Source organism: Megalops cyprinoides, chromosome 19, assembly GCF_013368585.1.
Source record: "Megalops cyprinoides isolate fMegCyp1 chromosome 19, fMegCyp1.pri, whole genome shotgun sequence".
In the NCBI taxonomy this organism is placed as follows: domain Eukaryota; kingdom Metazoa; phylum Chordata; class Actinopteri; order Elopiformes; family Megalopidae; genus Megalops; species Megalops cyprinoides.
Genome location: NC_050601.1, coordinates 7,548,435 through 7,569,600, shown reverse-complemented (window position 1 = coordinate 7,569,600; position 21,166 = coordinate 7,548,435). Strand labels below are relative to the sequence as shown.

The 21,166-nt window shown below is 41.7% G+C and overlaps 1 protein-coding gene across 1 annotated transcript; it reads left to right on the top strand.

Annotated features, from left to right (window-relative positions):
- The first annotated feature begins 1,060 nt into the window (after positions 1-1,060).
- On the top strand, positions 1,061-19,432 carry tcf20 (transcription factor 20). Its single transcript, XM_036552286.1, has 6 exons — positions 1,061-1,627; positions 7,713-16,734; positions 17,602-17,695; positions 17,988-18,037; positions 18,788-18,885; positions 19,267-19,432. The coding sequence occupies exons 2-5, from the start codon at positions 9,040-9,042 to the stop codon at positions 18,845-18,847; spliced, it is 7,899 nt and encodes a 2,632-aa protein (XP_036408179.1). The 5' UTR covers positions 1,061-1,627; positions 7,713-9,039; the 3' UTR covers positions 18,848-18,885; positions 19,267-19,432.
- Positions 19,433-21,166: the final 1,734 nt, after the last annotated feature.

Genomic DNA, 21,166 nt, shown 5'->3' with positions numbered 1-21,166 from the left:
GGAAGCATCGAATAGGGAGGCAGATTTGCTTAAGGTGGATTTGTTCTGATTTTGTCATGTCTGTGCAAATTTGTTTGCTGAACCTTAATGATAGATTCCATGTCAATTCTCTTTTGTTACAGCATTTGTCTCACTACTGGAACTGCTGGAAGCTGGTTTGAGAGAGAGGGCAGGGCTCAGCATCTTATGTATCATAACATTTGTCAATGTGTCTCATCTGGTTGATCCGGTTTTATGCAAAGCTGCTTGGGGCCACTGTAGATTCAAGGAGGGTTTGAATAGCAATATAGTCTGCTTATGGTGAAAGAGTGTATAATTTTGTAATGCTTACACCCATGAAAAACACCAAAAAGTCACCAAAATGTGGCTACCCTCGCACCAGCTACTTTAAGACAACCGTATGTTTTGTGGTATAATGCATATTGTGGGAGGGAGGCCCGCATTCATGCCTGAATGTATTTACCAATGGGGCTGTGATTTCTGGATAAGACAATGGGATGGTCCAGTCATGATTCCAGAGCTTTTAAGCTGTCTCTCTGCTAAAACAACAGGAATGCAGGTATGTAACGTATGGCTCACATCCAGGAGCAAGTGCTATAACACTGTATTTGAGCTGCAGACTGCTTACTTGTCAAGAGGTCTGGACTTTTTAGCTATGTGAGACCAAGACACCTCGTGGCACAGGTGACTTAAGGTCATGTCTGTGTGCAGTAGCCCTATCAGCCTCTATGTCTTTTCTGCACCTTTTAATAGTGTCCATCCTTACAGTTTTTATATGTATCGACTGTATTTTGGTTTCATTTGTGTCTGTGTGTGTGCAAGTGCTTTTGCCATATTTGTTGATGACACGGAGATGAAATATGGTCAGACAGACAAAAAAAAGACTTGAGACAGAAGAGTATGCACAGAATATTCTTAAATACTAATTTTAGAGTGGTCTTTTCATTTGTTTCTTAATGTTTTTTTGTGTTTCTGATAAAAAAAAATAGAAAACAAATTAATTGAAAAAGGACTGATGGGGAAAGGGAGGGGAGATGGAGAGAGGGATGTGATGGGGAGATGTGGGAGGGGGTGTGTGAATATGTGTGTATGCAATTTATAGGCGGTCTTTCACTTAAAATTTCAGTTAAAGGAGAATGTGTGTATAGGTAAATATACATGTAGCTACCTATGTGCATTTGGAAATTAGATATCTGAGAAACGAATATAGCAGAACGAGGTATCAGTTGATGATGGTATCGATGCGTTTAGTTTTAGCTTCCTGGCTAGGTGGATTTACCTAAGAAACGGTGGAGGAGAGAGAGAAAGAGGAGAGGCGAAGGGGGGAGGCGGGGGTGTATGGACCTCACTGGTTACGGGACCTTCAGGAACCCCCGTTTGTGCTCCTATCATTTTTGAGGTGAGGACAAAAGAAAAGAAAAAAAAATTGGAGGAAAAGGCCCACGAACTGTGTGGATGCGACGGGCCCCCGACTCCGCCGCTGCTGGCCGGGGTTGTCAAGACGAGAGAGGGAGAGGGAAAAGCGGCGGAGCATTCCACTCAAGACCGGGGTTTCCGGCGACGACAGAGAGAATAACACAAAACACCCTTTTATGCTTCATCGGGCCTTCGTTTGCGTTGAAATAAGGTATTTCATCTCTTTTTGCGTGTCTTCAGAAAAAACCTTTCAGTACGAAGGCAGCATTAGCTACAGCTGTTTAGCTAGCTAGCTGTTTAGCTAGCTTGCAACCCAGCGCCTTATAGCTTGTATTTTGGAGAAGAATCATCTGCAGTTTATCACCTTACATGATAAGCGTTATTTGTACTCCATGATTGATATTTCGTGTTAATCTATGAATGTCCAATTTTGATTGTTGTAATATTTTTTCGAAGTACAGTAGAATACAGCTAGCTTGGTCGTTAGCTAGCTAGGTATTGATAAAATCATCCACAGCACGATTAGCGGGAGAGCAATTAGCTAGCTAGCGCTGGGTAAATCTGAATGGAAGTTAGCTACAGTACACGTAGTCTGAATTTGGTAGCTAGCTAGCAACAACATGCCATTACTCTTCAGAAGTTGCTAGCTAGCTCGTTATTTTACCACGCATCTATTTTAATATATAAACTACGATATATGGCTAACGTTAGTTAAATATAGAACGCCACAACATGCAACCTACTGAATAACATAGCTAACGTTTAACCAGCTAGCCTAATTATTGATGATGGCAGCATAGCCATGTTCTGTATCATTAACTGGTTAGCTTGCTACATAGCTAATACCTAATTCCTCGTTTGTGCATGTTAATTAGCTACGTAGTCTCAGATCTAGACTTTGTTTATGACAGAACACCTGTATAACTACTGTATGTTTTAGGATGACACTCCCATTATTGACTAAAGCATATGCTTAGCTACAGAATAAGCAATTCACAGACCTATGCCGACCTGCTGTTTGCAATACTAGAAGACCCGAACCCAGAGTACCGTGACAACTGAGTGTGTACTGTTCTGTACTTATGCAACTTTTGAATGTCCATCTCTGACCTCTGATTGTTTAGCGATAGCGTGCTCCACTTTAGCTACGGTGCATATATCGATGAAGCCATTTGTACAACACCATTTTGGCATACTGCACACTCTGATTACCCCTCTCGGGCAGCACGCAACATTAGAAGACAGGTCGTTATGTTACAGAAACTTGGAGCATTGCGTAAACTTAACTTCTGGTTGTTGTTGTTGTTTTTTTAGAAACGAAACAGCACTGAGAAAAGTTATGTAAACAGAGTTATGCCGGTCTCAGAGATGTACTTTTAGTGAAAATATGGAGAAACTTTGTGCAATATTTCTCTCTTTTGTAGTTTTCAGTGCAAGTATGTACTTCACACTGTTACTGCCCAAATATTTCATTTGCATGCTTTGGGAAAGGTGAATTCACGTGTTCAGGTAAAGTGTAACCAATTGCAAACGCTGGAAAAGACTAGATTTTCTGTTTACATCCAATGGTGCCATGGAATATTAAAGCAGAATTGCTTCTGAGAACCACCTATAACTGCAGCTGGTTCCCCAGAGGGTCCCTTTGGGTATTCGCTGTAAAATGCAGGAGGAAAAAATAATGTAACACAGTATGCAGTTGCTGGGCTTATACAGTGCTGCAATGGTCCAATGGTCTATTCCAAGATAATTTCAGAACAATGAGGTAAGAGTGGTTAAGGAGCTGGACTTGCAACCTCAGGGTTGTGGGTTTGAATCCAGGGAGGGACAGTGCTGGATTACCCATGAGAAAGACACTTAACATAAATTGCATCCATAAAAATACTGAGGTGTGAAAGTGGATTATATGTATGCAAAAATGTGAGAGATGTTCGTCTCCCTGGATAAGGGTGTTTACTAAGCAAATAAATAATATATAGTTATGCAATCCCAACCCCCCTTTACATAACATTAGGGGAACAAATATTTCCCATATCCCTTAGTTTTCCTTTTTATATTAACTTTTTTTAATATTCTCAGAGTGCTGCTCATTAGCCTTTATGCTGCATGACAGATTTGTGCAACCTGCAATGTTTAACCAACAATGAAACTTTTCAAAATGATATTATTTTAAGCATTTAGGGTGGTTCAGTGAGGAAATGTAATCAAGCAAAAACACTTTATGGATCTACCGATCATTTATAATCAGCTTAAATGCAGACTGTGCAGCGATTTGTGCTTATTGTGATTTTGTCTCAGATTTGATGAAGTATGTGTTTATTTATTTTAAAGGTGTTCAGCTTGATTAGCTAGAAAGCTAGGAAGCATCATTGACACATGAATTACTGTTGCTGACATTACCCAGTTTTCTCCATCTTTAAGAGCTAACATGCAAACTTGCTAGATACCACAGACATCAGCTTTCATGAAGTAGCTTCTTAGATGGCTGCCTTCAGTTCCAGTCACCACTTCAGAAATGGTCAATCATTCATCAGTTTGGTGACTCAGGGTTTCTCTTTGATCTTCTCTGCCTGGAAGTAATACGAGTAATACATATATCAATCCCCAGTAATTCTTACAGTTCTTTTTTTTTTTTTACCTCTTTTGCCCCTTTATGCAACTGTGTTTTTTATTTATTTAATGTTGAAATTGATGATTGTACAGTAAGCTCGTCTCACTGTGACAGCCTCTGCACTTGTGCAGGAATGCTGAGGTGAGACAAATGTCTCTGATGCAGTTGCAGTAGCCAGTGGCTACTTTTCGCGCTACAAGCGACAGCTTGTACCACAGTTATGTCCTCTGAGCAACTCGTAGGCACCTGACAAATCATAGAGCGGAAAAACGTGGAAATGCTGGCTGACCTACCCAGCTTTATCTCTGGCAGGACAAAGCCAGTTTGTTCCGCTGTTGTGGGCTTCCAGTCATCATCAACAGATGATGCAGCTGGTTTTGAACCCAGGCTATAAGGCTGTTTTTGCACTCAGGACAGGCCTTTTGCCAGCTGAGCCACTTGAAAGTCCCTGTGCCCTCTTATTTTAATCTTTGCAAAGGGCATGTGTGTCTTCCACACAATGGCTACCCACCACATCTAATATGTGTTGACTGCAAGAGGACACCTCTTCATATGATAAGACACACAAAAATGAAGCAAACACATTTTCTGGCATAATGTTCTTGTTTTGTTTTTCTTGAAAACCTGTATTGTCATATTTTTAAAGTGTTTTAAGACCCCTTATCTACCTACATACCGTTTTTACCTTACCAAGTAAGGCAAAATACCTGAGGCTGTGTTATGTGAAAGAGTGTGACCTATATTAATGGTTGTATCTTTAGAGCAGACCACCAGTGCAAATGTTTTTAGGCACTCGTCTACTTAAAACATACAGTCAGATTGTCAAGGAAATATATTGTATGTGAATGTGTTTTGAAGTACATCTTGTTTATATTTTTCCTGGATGCAATATCCTGCAGAAAAATGTGTCAGCTAGATAGCACTGCAAGCACTCCAAGGCTATTTTCACACTTTCAGGTCAGATAGGATACTAAGTAGCCGTATTGAAGCATAACAAGTATTGAACTTGCTGTCCTTCTTACATAATCCCATATTCACCCACAGTAAACTGTCATGGATTATATACAAGACTCAGAATATCACCGCAGATTCAGAATTTTTTTTATTACAAGCTGCTGTGTTCATCCCAGAAGAGAGTCATCATGTGAAACACTTAAAATACTTTTGCCTTTACACACATTATTACACTTGAAATGCTGAAAAAAATACATGTGATAAATGTATGTTGCTAATGTACGTAATTATTACATGTTTCTCACCACAAAGCACTCAGGTGGTTACTCAAGCTGTACTTAATCGACATAGCAGTGTGCATTTCCTGTTACATCCTTGCCTTGCGCTGTTCATCCATGCGTATCTGCGGCCATATCAGCGACCAGTATATCTGTACGCACTCACAGCTAAGGCAGGGAAAGACCATATTAACAGCTGTATTACATACAAGCAGGAGTAAACTGAGGTGACTCAGGCATCGCAGTGAATGTGTGCAACAGAGTACTAAGGAGCAAAGAGCCATTTTAAGCCATATTAAATCCAATAAAAATGCAAGATTTTGCAAGGCCTAAGTCAACTGCTGCCTTAATGTAGTGCGTAATTTTTGAGCTGTGGATAGTATTCAGATAGTCCATTCAAACTCACACCTGAACTTGGACTGGCAATTCAATATCTTGGTAAATTCAATTGCAGCTTTATTTTATATTAAAAATTATACGGCTTAAATACTATATTCAGTGGATTTAAGCCATTCTGAGAAATAGCCAACATGTTATGTTGTGGTCTGATAAGCCAGTCACAATAAAAATTGCCTCTGCCAGGGCCTGATACAAAAATGGCAATAATATTCATGGAACAGTTTTCACGTTGATCCTAAATTCACACCGATGCTCTTTACAACAGTCTCAAAACTAACGTGAGCATTGCATGTGTATAGACGCTACTGTTGCAGTATGGATACAATCTGGAAGAATGAGAGGCATATGAAACAGACTAAGTGTGAGAATATTTGGCAATTTGGATAGCAGTATTAGATTAGTAATTATGGCAAATGCTTTCTGAGGCTGAATGAGTCGATGTTGTTGTTACAGTTTCGTGGAGATTTGAAGAGATTGAAAAAGCCGTTAATTGCAAACAAAATGTATAATGATGATGTCAGTATTGTCATATATTCATCCAGGCTCTGCAAGATTTTCAATGCAGTGATGGCAAGGCATGGGCTGTCCCTGCCTCACCATGCAGGTTTTACAGGGTTTCCAGGCATCGGTTCTTTATGACTGTGTGGCGGTACTACGTGTTCACCCGGCTTGGTTTGATTTCTCTCGCATTGTTTGGTCGTTCTGACCATACTCACATCTTTTACTTTTTTTACCAGTGTTCTTATTACATTGACATATGATGTTGTCTAACACAACTATGGCATATGATCACTAAATGCATTCTTACAAACACAAAAAATAATTAACATTCTGTTTTGAACCTAACCACAGATGTCACAACTTCTCTTCTTACAAATAGTAGACAGCAGGCCTGTGGCACAAAGTCACATTCTATTACGATTCAAATTGTTTCATTTATGCTATAAACCTCAAGCTGTACAAACACTCATTTTTTTGTGTGACTGCTTACAAAACATACGCACAAGCTCATGTTCTTACAGACACATTCCTGAATTATAATAGGTCCAGCAAAAGTATTTTGAGAGTATATTCTCTTTGACAAGACAGACACCTGTTGGCTGATGACCAGTAATACTCCTTATCATGCTACCAATCTGAAAATAACAGGAGAGATTATTCATGCTTTTCTGATGTTGAAATGGTACAGTATGTAGCAGCACTTTGAAGTTTGTCAACTGTACTTAATTTTTTTGCGATTTGTGAGATTGTACCACTTCACAAGCTGGGCCTGTTCAGCATGGCTGTATTTTTTATTTCATTTTCTTGATGAGTAAAGGTTTGTAGCTGAGTAGCATGCAGTTTTCTTTCAGCTGAAATTCACAGAATGTAGACCAGGGTCAAGAACAGTGGGTCCCAAACTATGTTTCATAATGGAGGTTGAGGTATAAGCCATAAGATTGTAAGATGACAGAAAACAACACATTTGATGTTTAATTTATTTACTTTATAAACTGGATGTTTTGGTAAATTAATTTGGTGATATTTTCCCCTGTGATTTTTTTTCCCAGAAGGACTTAAAGGAATTAAATTAAAATCACCACCATGTCTTATCTTATGCTTGGTATGTGGTTATGTCAGGGTTCTAATGGAAGCTGCATCAAAGTCCGACACTCAGATTTAGTGGCATACAATAAAAAAAATGCAAAAACAATTATGAATTAGGAAACTTACATATCCAAAACTCTTACTTAAACAGGTAAAACCGTGGTCAGATCACTGTCATGTTTTAGTGTATTTTGCTTCTCAAGCTTTGTGTGTGTGCCTTGCATGGAATTATTATATTTCTTTGTGTGTGTGTGTGTGTGTGTTTGTGTGTGTTTGTCAAAATCAAATGTGGCATAGCTGTCCTACATCCAGGGTTTAAGTGTTAATGTTTAAATTAAGAGAGCATATAGGCGTGTAAGTGGATCTCAGGAGGGCACTTGAGTACTGCGATATATAATATATATGATATGTGAAGTGATTTTGGTATCAAATGGACAGTTATTTATACATTTCCTTTTCTGTATTTCCAGATTTTGACAGCCCTCTCTTAACGGATGAAAAGGAAGATTGAATGAAACAATATAGAGAAAGGGGAGACAAGTGAAAAGGAACCTAGATTGAAAGTGATTGTTGGACACTACAATGGAATCTAAGGAAAAGAGATGGAAGAACAAGCAAAGGAAGATGGATGAGAAGAAACAATATGGATTGCAGGAATTAAGAGAACATATGGATAAAAAGTAAATATACATGCAACAGAAAAAAGACAAAAAGAAGAATTTAAAAAAAATGAAAAAAATGAACAAATAAAGACCAAAGCCTTTTAACAATAGAACACAGAAGTAAAATGAATTAAGTTAACGGGAAAAAGACAATGGATGAACGTTTAAAAACAACTAAATTTGGCACAAGGGTGAACAAGAATGTAAACAATTGTGTTCAGTATGTTTACTGCTAGATCAAAACACAGCTATTGTTTTGGTCTGAAGTATTGACTGTACTGGGCTAAATATTGTACAGTACTGCTGCTAAACATACGCACACAAAACTGCCAGAGGAAGGATTCCTTTCATGCGCTTTTGCCAGAACTGAAAAATTTCCCTGACAGAATTTCAGGGGTGCAGTTGCTCTGACTTTTAACTTGCTTCTGATATTGGAATCACGTGGAGTTCTGCTACAGTTCATCTGAATTCTGTATTTCCATCCAATGTTAAAAACTGTTGGGCCTGTTTTACTCCGATGACTTCAAGTGCTCTGCCTTCTGCTGTAATTGTGATTCAACCATCCCAACTTCTAGTGCCAAACTGCTACAGTTGCACTGTGGTAATCTTTATCAATCTACGATTGTAATTGCTGCTACAACTGGAAACTTCATATTCTTTTGCTGTAATTTGCAACTTCAAGTCATCGCATCAATATCTTTGGCCGTTTTTCTTTAGTTGAACAAATGCTAATAGAAAAGATTTTTGCAACTGTGGTAATTGCAGCTTTTAATGCTATGATCCAAATCACTAGATATGACTGAAGTTTCAGCCTTGACCTCTTGATCTTCTTTTGCCAGCTTGTACTTCTACACCTGTAATAATTGCAACTGTTGCTGCTACAGCTGCGTAAATTGCACCTGCTTCACCTGCTCCTGTCACGGTGTTGACATTCTTCTTGTGACTGCCTCTCATGGCTATTACTTCATACAGCATTGGCCACTATCGCAAGCTTCTGTAACAGCTCCAGAAACAGTGTTTCCACTTTCAGTTCAAAGGTGGATGTTTTTTTCTTTAAATGGTGTTCTTTGATCACAAGTAGAAAGAGGAGCATTGTTATACAAACTGTTTATCAGGAACCCAGCAACCTCAAAAAATGCAGAATTTTCGGAACAGCTCGGCTCCCCCTACTCTTCCTCCAGGCTTTTCTGGTGGGAGTGGTGTAGCTGGGGGGAGCTCTCCTTACTTGCCCCAGTCGTCTGGACCTCAGTGCTCCCCAAGGATGACAGAAGAATATGCAGGGGTCCAACCACAACAAAATCCTCAGACACAAAACCAGCACCTACACCACTTGGTGCCCCACCACCATACCCAGGCATCCCTCATGCTCAGCTATGGAGCTAGAAACAGAGGAGGTGCAAGTGGAGAAGCACTACATGGTAGTACTCATAGTGGCAGTAGTAATATCAGTAACAACCCTTACCGAAAAGACATGATGGATCATTATTTTTCAATGAGTGGAAAAGAAAGACACAGGAGAGGAGGCCAAGGATTGGGGTATGGGACAGGTTTTGGATATCCAAATATGGATGGACACTTGCCTCACCAGTACCGACATGCTGCAGCTGGATCAGGATCTTCTGGGATGCTGGCTCACTATCAGTTGGACTACAGTGTTCCAGCTGGTTCTGGTGGCAGTAGCAGTAGCAGCAGTAGTAGCAGTGGCACTGGAGCTTTTTCTCCTTCAAACCAGTACAGCATGACACAGAACCCCTCAATCCAAACTCCAACAGGACCTCCAATACACTCACGTCAGCAAGCCCAGAATTACCCTTCCCAACAAGCACTGCACCAAGGACAACAGCACAGGGGTTATCCTGGCTCTGGACATAGGATGCCACCTCAGTTCTCCCACTATTCTTCTTCAAGTGCATCTACCGGGTCACAAGGGATGTATAATTCCCCCCCATTGAGATACCATGGAGGAAGCAATAGTGGGAGCTTTGAGTGTAAAGTCAGTTCATCTACTGCTAACTCAAATCCTAGCTCCAGCATAACATCAACTAATTCAAACACAGGATCATTAGACACTGCGGGGCAAAATTATACCTCTTCTGGTTACCCTCCTTATCATTCCCAGCCTGCTCATTCCCATCACAAACAGCCCACCCACACACATCGTGGGTCCCAGCTTAATTTGGGACCAAGCTATGACGGCTCTCACAAAATTCACGCCTCTGGTTTACTACACCAACCTCCTCCAGGTCTGCCTTACCCTGAACATCCTCCAGTTTCCAATTCATCCACCAGCTCCTCTACTAACCCCTCTGTGTCTCACTTCTCTTCCCAAGAAAAGTCTAAGTCTCCTATGCACACTCAGCCCCAGCAGTCCCAACTCCATCAAAACTTCAGCCCAATATCAAATCCATCTCCAGTGGCCTCCACAGTCCAGTCACCCAGCTGTAGCTCATCTCCATCTCCACTGATGGGTATGTCAGAATCAGGAAACTCAACAGTGCCCCCCACACACCCGTCTCTTCAAAAAGCACGGAACAGCCATAGCCACAGTAGGCTGTTGCAGACTGTGACTCAGCTGAGCCCCACACCCAACTCCAACAGTAGCATCAGTAGTTGTGGTAGCAGCAGTGGTAATGTGAACACTGCTGTTCTCAATTCAAGTCCAGGAAGTAGTCATCCTGTCTCTGTTAGGTCCCGAATGGGAATGGGAATTGTGGGAGAGAATTCATCCTCTTCCCTCTACCCATCTTCCCCTCTTGACAAATTAATGGCAGACTCTGGGATCAACAGTTTAAATGCTTTGACTTCACAAGTGGCTAATTTACCCAATACTGTGCAACACATGTTGCTGTCTGACACCCTGCTCTCACACAGGGCAGCAAAAGATGCTGGATACCAGGGTCACTTGCGGGAAAATCAAATGCAGCAGTCATCACATGCCATGCATAATAGTCAGCAGAAGAGTAGAGGTATTAGTACTCCCTTTAGTGGTAGGGCAGGAAGGGAGGGAATTGGAACAGTGAGTTGTGGAATTTCTAACTCTGAGGTTGGGGCAGGTGAGGAAGCTGCTCAAGTGCCCGAAAGCCCCATAGGGGGAAAATTGGAAGGGGAAGAGCAGTTTTCTGGGGGGGAAGGTGGGAGAGTTAGGCAGATGAGTGGTGCTAGCAGCGGCTCTGAACCAAGTGGCTATTACTCTGTTTCTCATAAGCAAAGGACCCATGCCCAGTCCATAACTGAACAGGGTAGTCACAGTTTACCATTGCAAATAGAAATGGGAGTATCCACACAGAAGGGTCAAACTCTGACATCACCAAGTGGTCCTCATTTAAGAACGACTGAACATGACACTCACAGTAGTTTTCCTAAATCCCCTTCATCATCTTCTCCATCGTCCCATCCTCCCTCTGCATTGCCCAGCCCAAATCTACCCCCTTCTTGCCCACCTGCATCTTCAGTTCTCACTCCCTCGACTCCCTCTCCATCCCTCATCTCCTCTTTCCACTCCAATATTGTTGTAGAGCCTATTGTCAGTAAGCAGGAAAAAGAAGAAAGGGGAGATAGAAGTGAGAAGGATGACGAAAATGAAGACTCAAAGGAAGAATGGAGGAGTAGCACAGCTCAGAAAGATGAGGCAGAGGTGGACTATGAGGGAGACAGACAGAGGGAGAAAGGGAGAGAAACAGAGATACATTTACACCCTTCCAAGGGAAAGGAAAATGAAGAGGAAAAACAAGATAGGACAGATTCTGAAGACATCACCAAACATGCAGGGGGAGTAGGAGTGATTGTTTCTACACGTTCTGAAATGGCTCAGCCTGGAAGTGTAGCTGAACAACCACAGACTGCCCCCTCTGCACCCCCATGTAGTCTTCATCAGCCCCACAATACTGTAAATTATGCAGAAGAGACACATTCTCACAGTTCCTTTGGAGAGTCCAGTAGTCTCAATGGGGAAGACAGTGATAGTATGTGTACTTACCCTTCAAATTATGGGACTAAAGCTTCCCATAAATCAAGTAGTGAGCAGTCACCTCATACCCCCAGTACTGACCAGCAGAAATTCCCATATGGAACCTCTGAGTTGCACCACAGTAGTGGAATGGATTTAAAAAATAGAGGAAGAGGAGGAATGGAAACAAATGTGAAATACCAAGGTTATCATCAACCACAACCTAATTACAATTCTGGACCAAGGAAAAGTGTAGGTCTAACAGGAATTGAGGAAACAGGAAAGAGAGGGAATGGATTAGGTATAAGTAGGGGGCAGGAAAATAATTCTCAACCACAACAGTTTCCAAGTCTTTTGCAAGAAGTCCTGCAAGGTTACCACTTGGATAGACGCTATGGCCGTATGGAACACTTGGCACAAAAGATCCCCAGTTCCAGTTCCCAGCCTCAAAGCATAAATCTTCAGTCCCATTCTAGACATCCTTATGAAATGACTGGAAATACACGACCACAGGTCACTCAGACTGGGCTTGGGATAGACCATCAAAATCTTACCCAAATGGCAGCCTCTGGAAAGCTTCAAAATCAGAGTCAGCTGAGTGGGCTTGTTGAGGGACAAGATTCCTCTCTTCATTCCTGGGGTTCTATGGCAGCGGGAGCAAAAGGAGAGCATTGCAGCTCTTCAGACAAACTCAAGATAGGGGCAACTCAAAGGTCCACTCCCAGCATGCCTAAGCCAACAGAATCTTCTACACGGGCCCCTCCGAAACAAATTAACTTAGCTGACTACTCCCTTCCTCATAGGAAGCCATCATCAAATCTATCAGCCCACCACTCTGCTGTGCAGCAAATACTACTGCAAGAAACTGAGCCAATGGCTGGAAATGGAATACCCAAAAGTCAGCCTCAGCCTAATGCTTCATCATCATCCTTGCTGTCTTCAATTGCATCCTCAGAACGGCGTTCTGTCATCTGTGATGTCTCTCCATCTCGCAGGACTACACCAGAAAGGGAGAGGGATGGAGACAGAGAAAGTGACCATGTGAGAGGCCGTCAGCAGACAGGGTCTTCTGTAGCTTCTGTTATTCAGCAGTCACACCCTACTTCTGAATCGGAGAGCATTAAGTTAGAAGAGAGAGAGAAACGAGAGGTGGAGATGGAGATGGCATCCCAGACTGCAAAGGATACACCAAATCTAAATGTCAACCCCGCCTCCCACTCTGGTACTTTTGCAGTTAAGGAAGCATTTAGTGAGCACCAGAATAAATCTCCACATCCCTCTATGGACTCAAACTCTGACCTTCACAGGTCCTCCAGTGGAAAGAAGGGGGATAGTAATTCAACCAGCAATACTGTTTGCCATCCCCAACAAGCTATCCAGCACCCCTCAGTGAACCCTAGTCCAGTGTCTTCACCATCTTCAAGGTGTCAGTCCTACTTTCAAGGCTTAGATGGATCTAGTAGTCGTTCTCCTGGGTTGGCTAGGTATGGGTTTCCAGATACAGGTGTAGGGACCTCAAAGGCAATTTCTTATCACCCACATTACCCTACCCATCCTCATCACTATATTCCCTCTCAGTCTCAACTAGAAAACCCCAAAGCCACTAGCAAATTGCAAATGTACCCCCACTCCCATTCACTACAGCTCTCGCATGGACTAGGCGATAGAGGTGAATGGACAGCTTCAAACAGTAACAGACCTGAAAATATCATGCAGTCCCCCAGTACTAGTTCAAGTAGACACCAACACCAAAGCCCAGCAAGACCACGATCTCATACCAGTGTACTTGCCACCCAACAACCACAGCATCATCAGGGGAGTTATTATGACACTCCTAAAATGTGGGGTATGTCTGAAAGAGAAGATGGAGGAACATTAGAGGCTGCTGGTAATTGTATAAGAACACAACTATCATCTACTGTTTCTCCTGCAGTGGCGACTCTACCAGCAGCCCAAACATCTGACTCAAAGTGTCTTCAATCAAATGCTCCCAGGGGAGTAAGGGAAGAGATGGTCAAACCATTCCATCCAATGTCCGCTCCCAGTCCCCACAATAAATCTAGTAGTAGCAGCAGCAATGTTGGAGGTCAACAGTGTCATGGACCAATCAAAACAGGAGGGTCTGGGGACACTAACCCGTTAATGATGAGGAGGAGGGTTCGTTCATTCATCTCCCCGATTCCTGCAAAGAGACAGCACCAGGATTTATCCCAACAGCATCAACAGAGAGCTGCATCTAATCAGTATTCTTCTTCTTTACCCACCTCTGAATCAAAGCACCAAAATGATGCTGACTCATCCAATCCAAACCTATCCCATACCAAACTGACAACGCCAAATGCTATTTTTTCAATATCTCCACCCACTCATGGTAAAACTAAAATTTTACCACCGAGAAAAGGTCGGGGCCTGAAACTAGAAGCGATAGTACAAAAGATTACACCCAATGTTAAAAAAGCTTCCAATAACAATAGCAGCCACACAGATTCAGCATCAAATCATCATTCTGGAGTATCTCATGCAGAAATAACTGATTGCCACCCTGAGACTCGGGACCAAGACACTTGTGGTGATGGAAATTTCCCTAGAATTGGAACTGGGAGTGGGAGTTGCCTACCTTACATGGGTGAAGGTCTCTCCATGGATGAAATTATGTACTACAGGGGAGTGGAGGAAACTGGTCCTGTTCCTCCAACTGCCTATCCATGTGACCCCCACCAAGAACAACAGATCCTCAAACATGACATCACAGGGAACATTACTAGGAGTGCTGCTGGAGATATTGAACCAGACTTTGGGATGGGGACTTCGGTATCTCCAATGACTGAAAGAGAAGGTGTGGGAGAGAGAGGGAAAGATGAACTACGTATACCCTCTGATTTCACCCTTTTAGGACCCTTACCCCCTCCCCCACCATTACCCCGCCCTGTGCAGCCCTCCTCTCCTCCATCATCGTCTGCTTTGTCAGATATTCAACATTTCACTAATACATACCAACAACTGGAGACCAGGAGAGGAGAACACTCTGCAGCTAACCTGCTGAGGCAAAAACTGCAAGAAAGTGGCATGGGCTTGGGTATGGATGACTACCCAGGGACTGACTACTTTGGGACCCAGCCACCCCACCATAACCAGAATGCAGGCCCCTGTCTGATACCCAGAGCCCCACACGCCCATCAGTCGTATCAGCAACATCTAGTTCCATCTGCCAGGGCCGCATCTTCAATGACAGGCTTGCCACAATTGACAGAGCACAAGCCCCCAGAAAATATTGTGCCTAAAGGATATTTTCCATCAGGGAAGAAAAAGGGACGGCCTGTAGGTAGTGTGAATAAGCAAAAGCGTGCCCAGGTTCAAACCCAGCCTGTGTCTCTGAATACCCCCTCCATCACCCATGCAGCTGCTCCTACACCAACACATACGCCTGCCCATATTGCTACCCCTCCGACTGTTCCTACCACTAATGCCACAACTGAAACTCAAACCTCTCCACCAGCTGACATCAAAATGTCCTCTACTTGTGTTACTCCTGCTGTGTCTCAGACTGTGAAAGCAGATGTAGAAGATAACGATGTGCAACCGGTGACAGAAGTGAAATCGCGTCGACACCGCCAAAGGAAAGCGGAAGATGGGAGTGATGGAGTTTGGGGAGGTGGCAGGCGAAGGAGAAGGAGAGGAGTAGTACGACAAGTTGGTAAAGAGGAGCTGCAACCTGGAACAGGAATGGGAGGAAACTTTAGTGTGAGTGGACATTTCCCTGATTACAGAAAATCTGCCTTTGTCCCTTATATTCATGTGGAGAGAAAGGAAGAGGAGATAGGGGCTGTGTGCACAATTGTGAATGCTGAAGAGGAAAGAATGAAGGGAGAAAGTGGAGGAGAAGGAGGGACTGATAAAATTTTGAACTCCACTTTTTCTTCTCAAGGAACCAAGGGAGACAGAGAAATGGAGAAGGTGAAGGAAAAGAAAGAAGCAGAACAGGTAGATTCTGAACTTCTCCAGTCGTGCACAACAGGAAAGGCACTACCCTCATCTGGATATGTTCTCTTAGGAGCAGTGATGACAGAGTCAGACAATTTTGGCCCGCTTCTCTGCTGTCTATGCAAAAAGTGGGCTAACTACAAAAATCTTGGAGACCTCTATGGACCTTACTATCCTCCTGAATACACTACCAGGCTTGCAAAGAATCACACCCAGATTCGGCAGAGCCTGCTGACCAGAGTAGGTAATACAGCAGTTAATTTAGGAGCAGTGGCTACAGAATCTACCCAACAGGACATTCAACCGATCGAAACCCCAACTGACAAGTCTGTGACAGAAACTGATTCCCTCGGAAATCAGACTTCAGAGTTAGCATCTAATATTGCAAAAAATACAGAATGCTTAGAGAGCAGGGGAGAGATGCACAGTTTCTCTGACCACATTGGCCATGTCAGTGCTGAGATGGTACAAACCTGGGACGTGAAGCAAGAGCATACAATCGAAAGTGAGGTTTTGAAACAATGTAGACAACAGAACGACCTCGACGAAAAACAGGAACAACCACAGAACCAGCAGTGGCCGACGGAAGACGTACAGCAAAGGCCACAGCACAGAAAACTGACCTCTCACCCGCGATTCAAAAGGCGACACAAATCCAGCGACGATTTGCCCAAGAGTACATCCACAAACAGTAAAGCCTTACTGCCATTCCAGCCCCCTCCACAGCTACTTAACCAGGACACCTCTGATCCTTTGGCACAGCTGGCACAGCTTCCTCAGATGCCCTTGGACCCAGAGGAATTGTGGGTGCACGAGGGATGTATAGTGTGGGCCAGCGGGGTTTACCTGGTCAACGGACGGCTGTATGGCCTAAAGGAGGCACTGGATGGTGCCAGAGACACAGTGAGTTTGTTTTCCATTCAAGTATCTGAACGTATTGTTGTGGGTTATTTGCAGATATATTTTTACAGTTTCTCAGTTATGTGTCTTGCATCCAGGGTGTTTAAGTTGGGGTTTTTATTACAGATTTTTCAGGTTTTATTCTTGACTCTTATTAGGGGTTCATTGGTTATTAATAATTACTAAATTTGGTTAACATTTCTATAAAATACATTGCAAGTACATACATAGGTAATATTTTTGGAGGCAGGGGCATAGATGTTCATATTCCAGGCGAACTATTCATAAAGGTGCACAATTAGCAATTTATTTCTTTATTAGCGGTTGACCTCTGCCAGCTTCACCCATGGTCTCAGTCCCAGTGAAATTAAACCAAATAAGTTAGAGGCCAGAAATTTCACTGCTTATTCCTACTCGACAGGGGCCACCCAAAAACAGGGACACATGTGAACTGAGTGATAAATTTCATGGCACAGTCACTTGTGGAAAAGGTTTATTGCACTCTTTGTTGGCTACATTGATTCTGTAGTATGTGTGTTTACCTTGCACATACAAAGTAAACCAGAAGCTTCCCTAATGATTAAAAAAACTTTGCATTTCGGATTCGAATTTCATACTGCACGAAACGTTTCACCACTTCCTGCTCTAATCTGGTGGGATTTTTTTTTCCCCCTGGTGTAAATTAAAAAGGACTTAAAGCAGTTATGGATTTGGGTTTTCTTCTGCTTACCAGTTAAGAAGGAAAATTTGCAAGCCCTAACTATTGACAATTGAGTGTTTTTGCAGTTACAGTGTAGTCTTTCTCTTGTCGTATGTTTTTATATTTAGTGAGTGCGTGCTCTGCAGTATTCCTCTCTGTGTCTCTGACAGTGCTGCTCACACTGTGATGTGGTTGGTTCCACCCTGGGCTGCTACAGTAAGGGCTGCACACTGAGATATCACTATCTGTGTGCCCTGGAGGCAGGTGAGAGTGCATAATAGGGCATTTTCCTAATGCTGATGGTGTAATTAGCCAGCTGCTTAGTTTTTTTTTTTCCATAATATCAGCAAATGTGTGCCTTTCTTGTAACAGCACGTAAGTACATGTATACCTTAGATGAGACACTGCACCTGTACCCTTGAAAAGGGCACTTAAATTTCAGTTGATGCAATAAAAAAATACATCTGTGTAGTTTCCTGTGCATAAAATGTAAAATCGCAAGCCTCTCGTAAAGAAATACATAAAAACATTTAGTTTTTTATGCTTCCCTTTCCAGACTGCTCTCTGAACGAAGAAAACTTTTCACTGCGATGTCCGAAGCACAAGGTAAGAATAGCTGCTCATCGTTTTGGGTGTGCTGGAAAGGTAACCAATGAAATGTTGCTCTTTAGTTACTGTAACACATTATGGCACCTTGTTCTCCATAATATCATCCTTTCTCTGTCCCAATGATCAATCAATAAAAATGTGGTGCGGCACATTTGAATTGTCACAACGCATTGGAGAGAGTGTTTTCCAGAGAGAACCAAAAAAAAACTAGAAAACGCTCCCAGTGATTCCTCCATACAGATTGATCAGAAAATAATAACAATCATTATACCTTTGATTTGGACATCAAATAAAATGATTTTGTCACATTTAATTTAAACAATTAGTTTAAATATTACGTCCTAATGGGTGTTTCCGTACATTACATTTCAGCATTCATCTTTGTGGTCTTATCTGTACACTCAGTTTTTTTTTTTATTTCTTTTTTAAGAGAGTCTAGTAAAGCTGTCTGCTGAAGCTTATTGAGATGAGTCCAGTCAGTAGGATAAGAAACATAGGTTGCTATTACTTAAAGTTGACATTTACACTAAACATGTTTTTTCCACTCAGGGAGCTTTTATTGCAATGAACAGTTTGCCACTATTGTAAGTGGGAGGAGAAAAGGCCTATTCTTGTCACCGAGCTCTTTATTTTGTTGTGTTTTTACATGCTTGTATAGGACTTGATTAAGGAGTGATAACCTACTGTCTCTCTGTCTTCCATATGCTCATTTTCTTGCTCTCTCCCACTCTCCCTCTAATTCTGCAGTTCCCTCAGAACAGTGGACCAGTGAAGTCCGTGTACCCCGAGCAGTCAGAGAGAGGCTGAGAGACCCACAGAGGGAGGGAATTTGACGACTGGGACAGGTGCGAGGAAAAGGAGGAGAGAGAACATAGATAATCAATACGTGACAGATTGTGATACTAGAGAGGTTATGCACCTGCCTTTTATTTCTATACTACTGCATTAGACATTAATTATTGTTGAGGCGTACAAATGCTGTGCGCGTGCATGTGCGTGTGGTGTATGTGTGTGTGTGTGTGTGTGTGTGAGAGAGAGAAAGAGAGAGAGAGAGGAAGAAGTCTTAAGGTGAAAGCTATAATTAGAGGCCCAGACTTTCGATTTGTGTGTACATGTGTAGCACAACGTGTGCTTCTTGGAATTTACAGTTGTGTACTACAGCCGCCAGTTTGAATTTGACGGGGTTGTATTTTTTTGTTTTTTTTTTGGTCTGTTTGCTTGCATAGGTGCACGGGAACAATACAGGAGGGAGGACTAAGAAGCTGCCGAGGATTCCTTTTGTGAAACGACAAAGAAGGGAGCAGATCACAGAGACAGATGAACAAAATGAGGAATAAATAACACTTTTCAAAAAAAAAAAAAAAAAACAGGAAAAAAATATTTTTTTTAGTAAAGTAAAAAAAAAAAAAAAGATCATTTTGGGGGGGCTTAATTTTCTGACCTCACTTTAAAAAAATAAATAAAAAAGAAATAACGAGCAAAGGAACACATAGGAAGGAGTGGGGGGGGGGGGGGCGCATATGAGATGAGAAGGATAGAAACAGAGAGAAATGGATGGAAAGAATAAACCAGAATAAGAGAGGAAGGATGAAGAAGTGCAAAAGAAAGACTTGTGATTCCTCTCAAACAAACTTTGAATGTGTGAACATATTTTGAACTGTTTCACTTTTCTCACGTCATTGCTATTGCTTTATTTTTTTAAACTTCAAAAACTTTAAAAGAGGGAATTGGGAGCGAGTGCGTGGGAGGACAGCAAGAGAATGTTGGAGTGAAAAGGTTGCAGCAGAGGAAGGGAAAGAGAGGCAATGTATTAACATCTATTATCAGTAGTATTAGTAGTAGTAGTAGCGTCATCATTATCTTTATTATTATTTTTATTATTCTATTCATTTTTATCAGCATCAGTATTTTCTACTCAAATCTGAATGGAAGCATCGGAGTTTAAATTTCAATATCAAATAATGAAAGAGAGGACTTTAAAATACAAAAGTAAATGTCTGTTAAAAGATTCCATTTTGTCACCACATTATGCCTGAGCCGTGAAGAAGTAGGATGACATCATTTTGGAATGTCAGGGTTGAGCTGCCGCGGAGACATTATTGCCTTGGAGAATGGACGATTGTAGCCTTTGTGTGTGCGTGTATGTGTGGATGAGTGTGTGCATGTGTGTGTGTGCATTATCAGTCCTTGGTAAAGTGTTCTTATTTTTCCATCTTTGGGTTTCTACAAAGCAGATGGTATACATAAGAATTAAATGGACATAGTCTTATTTTTGAGACAAGGAAAAGATACCAGTTGATAGGAAGCTTGGACCCACAAGAGGGAGAGATGAGGTTGTTGTCCTAAAAGTTGCATCTTTCACAACAGTGAACTGACGCTCTAATAAAAAAAACAACAAGTGAGAGTGGGGTTCAAATAGAATGAAGTGTCAGTATTTTTAGTGCTTTGAATGGGTTCAGTGGTTAAGGAGACAGGGATGTGGATGGACAGAAACATTTATTCATCCAAAAGAAGCATCACTAATATCCATGGAGAAGTAAACTTATCTGTATTACTGTCTTTATTATTTCTATCATTTTTTATTCTGGTAAAAAAAAAATCAAACAAAAATGACAATGTTGAAAACATGTTGTATTACGTATCAATATGAATATGAATTATACATATAATTACAAAAAAATGAAAAAAGCACATAATGAATTTTGTCTTTTCTTTAAACTTTTCTGTCTAGTTGTCTTTATTCATTTACAATGTGTGTCGTACCTTATTTGTGAATCTTAAATATTCTTGTATCCTGATATGCATCTATGAATTATTTTTTGTCTATCCAATGTTTCTATTTAACTTGTCTTGTAGTTTTTTTTTTACTCACTCAGTAAGGGTGTTGTCTTTTTCCATAATACCTATGACCAGGAAGTTAAAAAGTATCATCCTAAGAGACAAAATGCTCTTTTCATAAAGTTTGGGCTGGCACTTTCACAGTCACAGGATAAAGACAAGTACTGCTCAGCTGAAGGGACATAGCAGTGGTATGGCGTAATATCAAAAGGGTCACCCCTATGGCTGTGTCAAAATGATCATTCCTCTATTCTGGAAGTCAGTGTTAATATATGCTGTAGATAAATG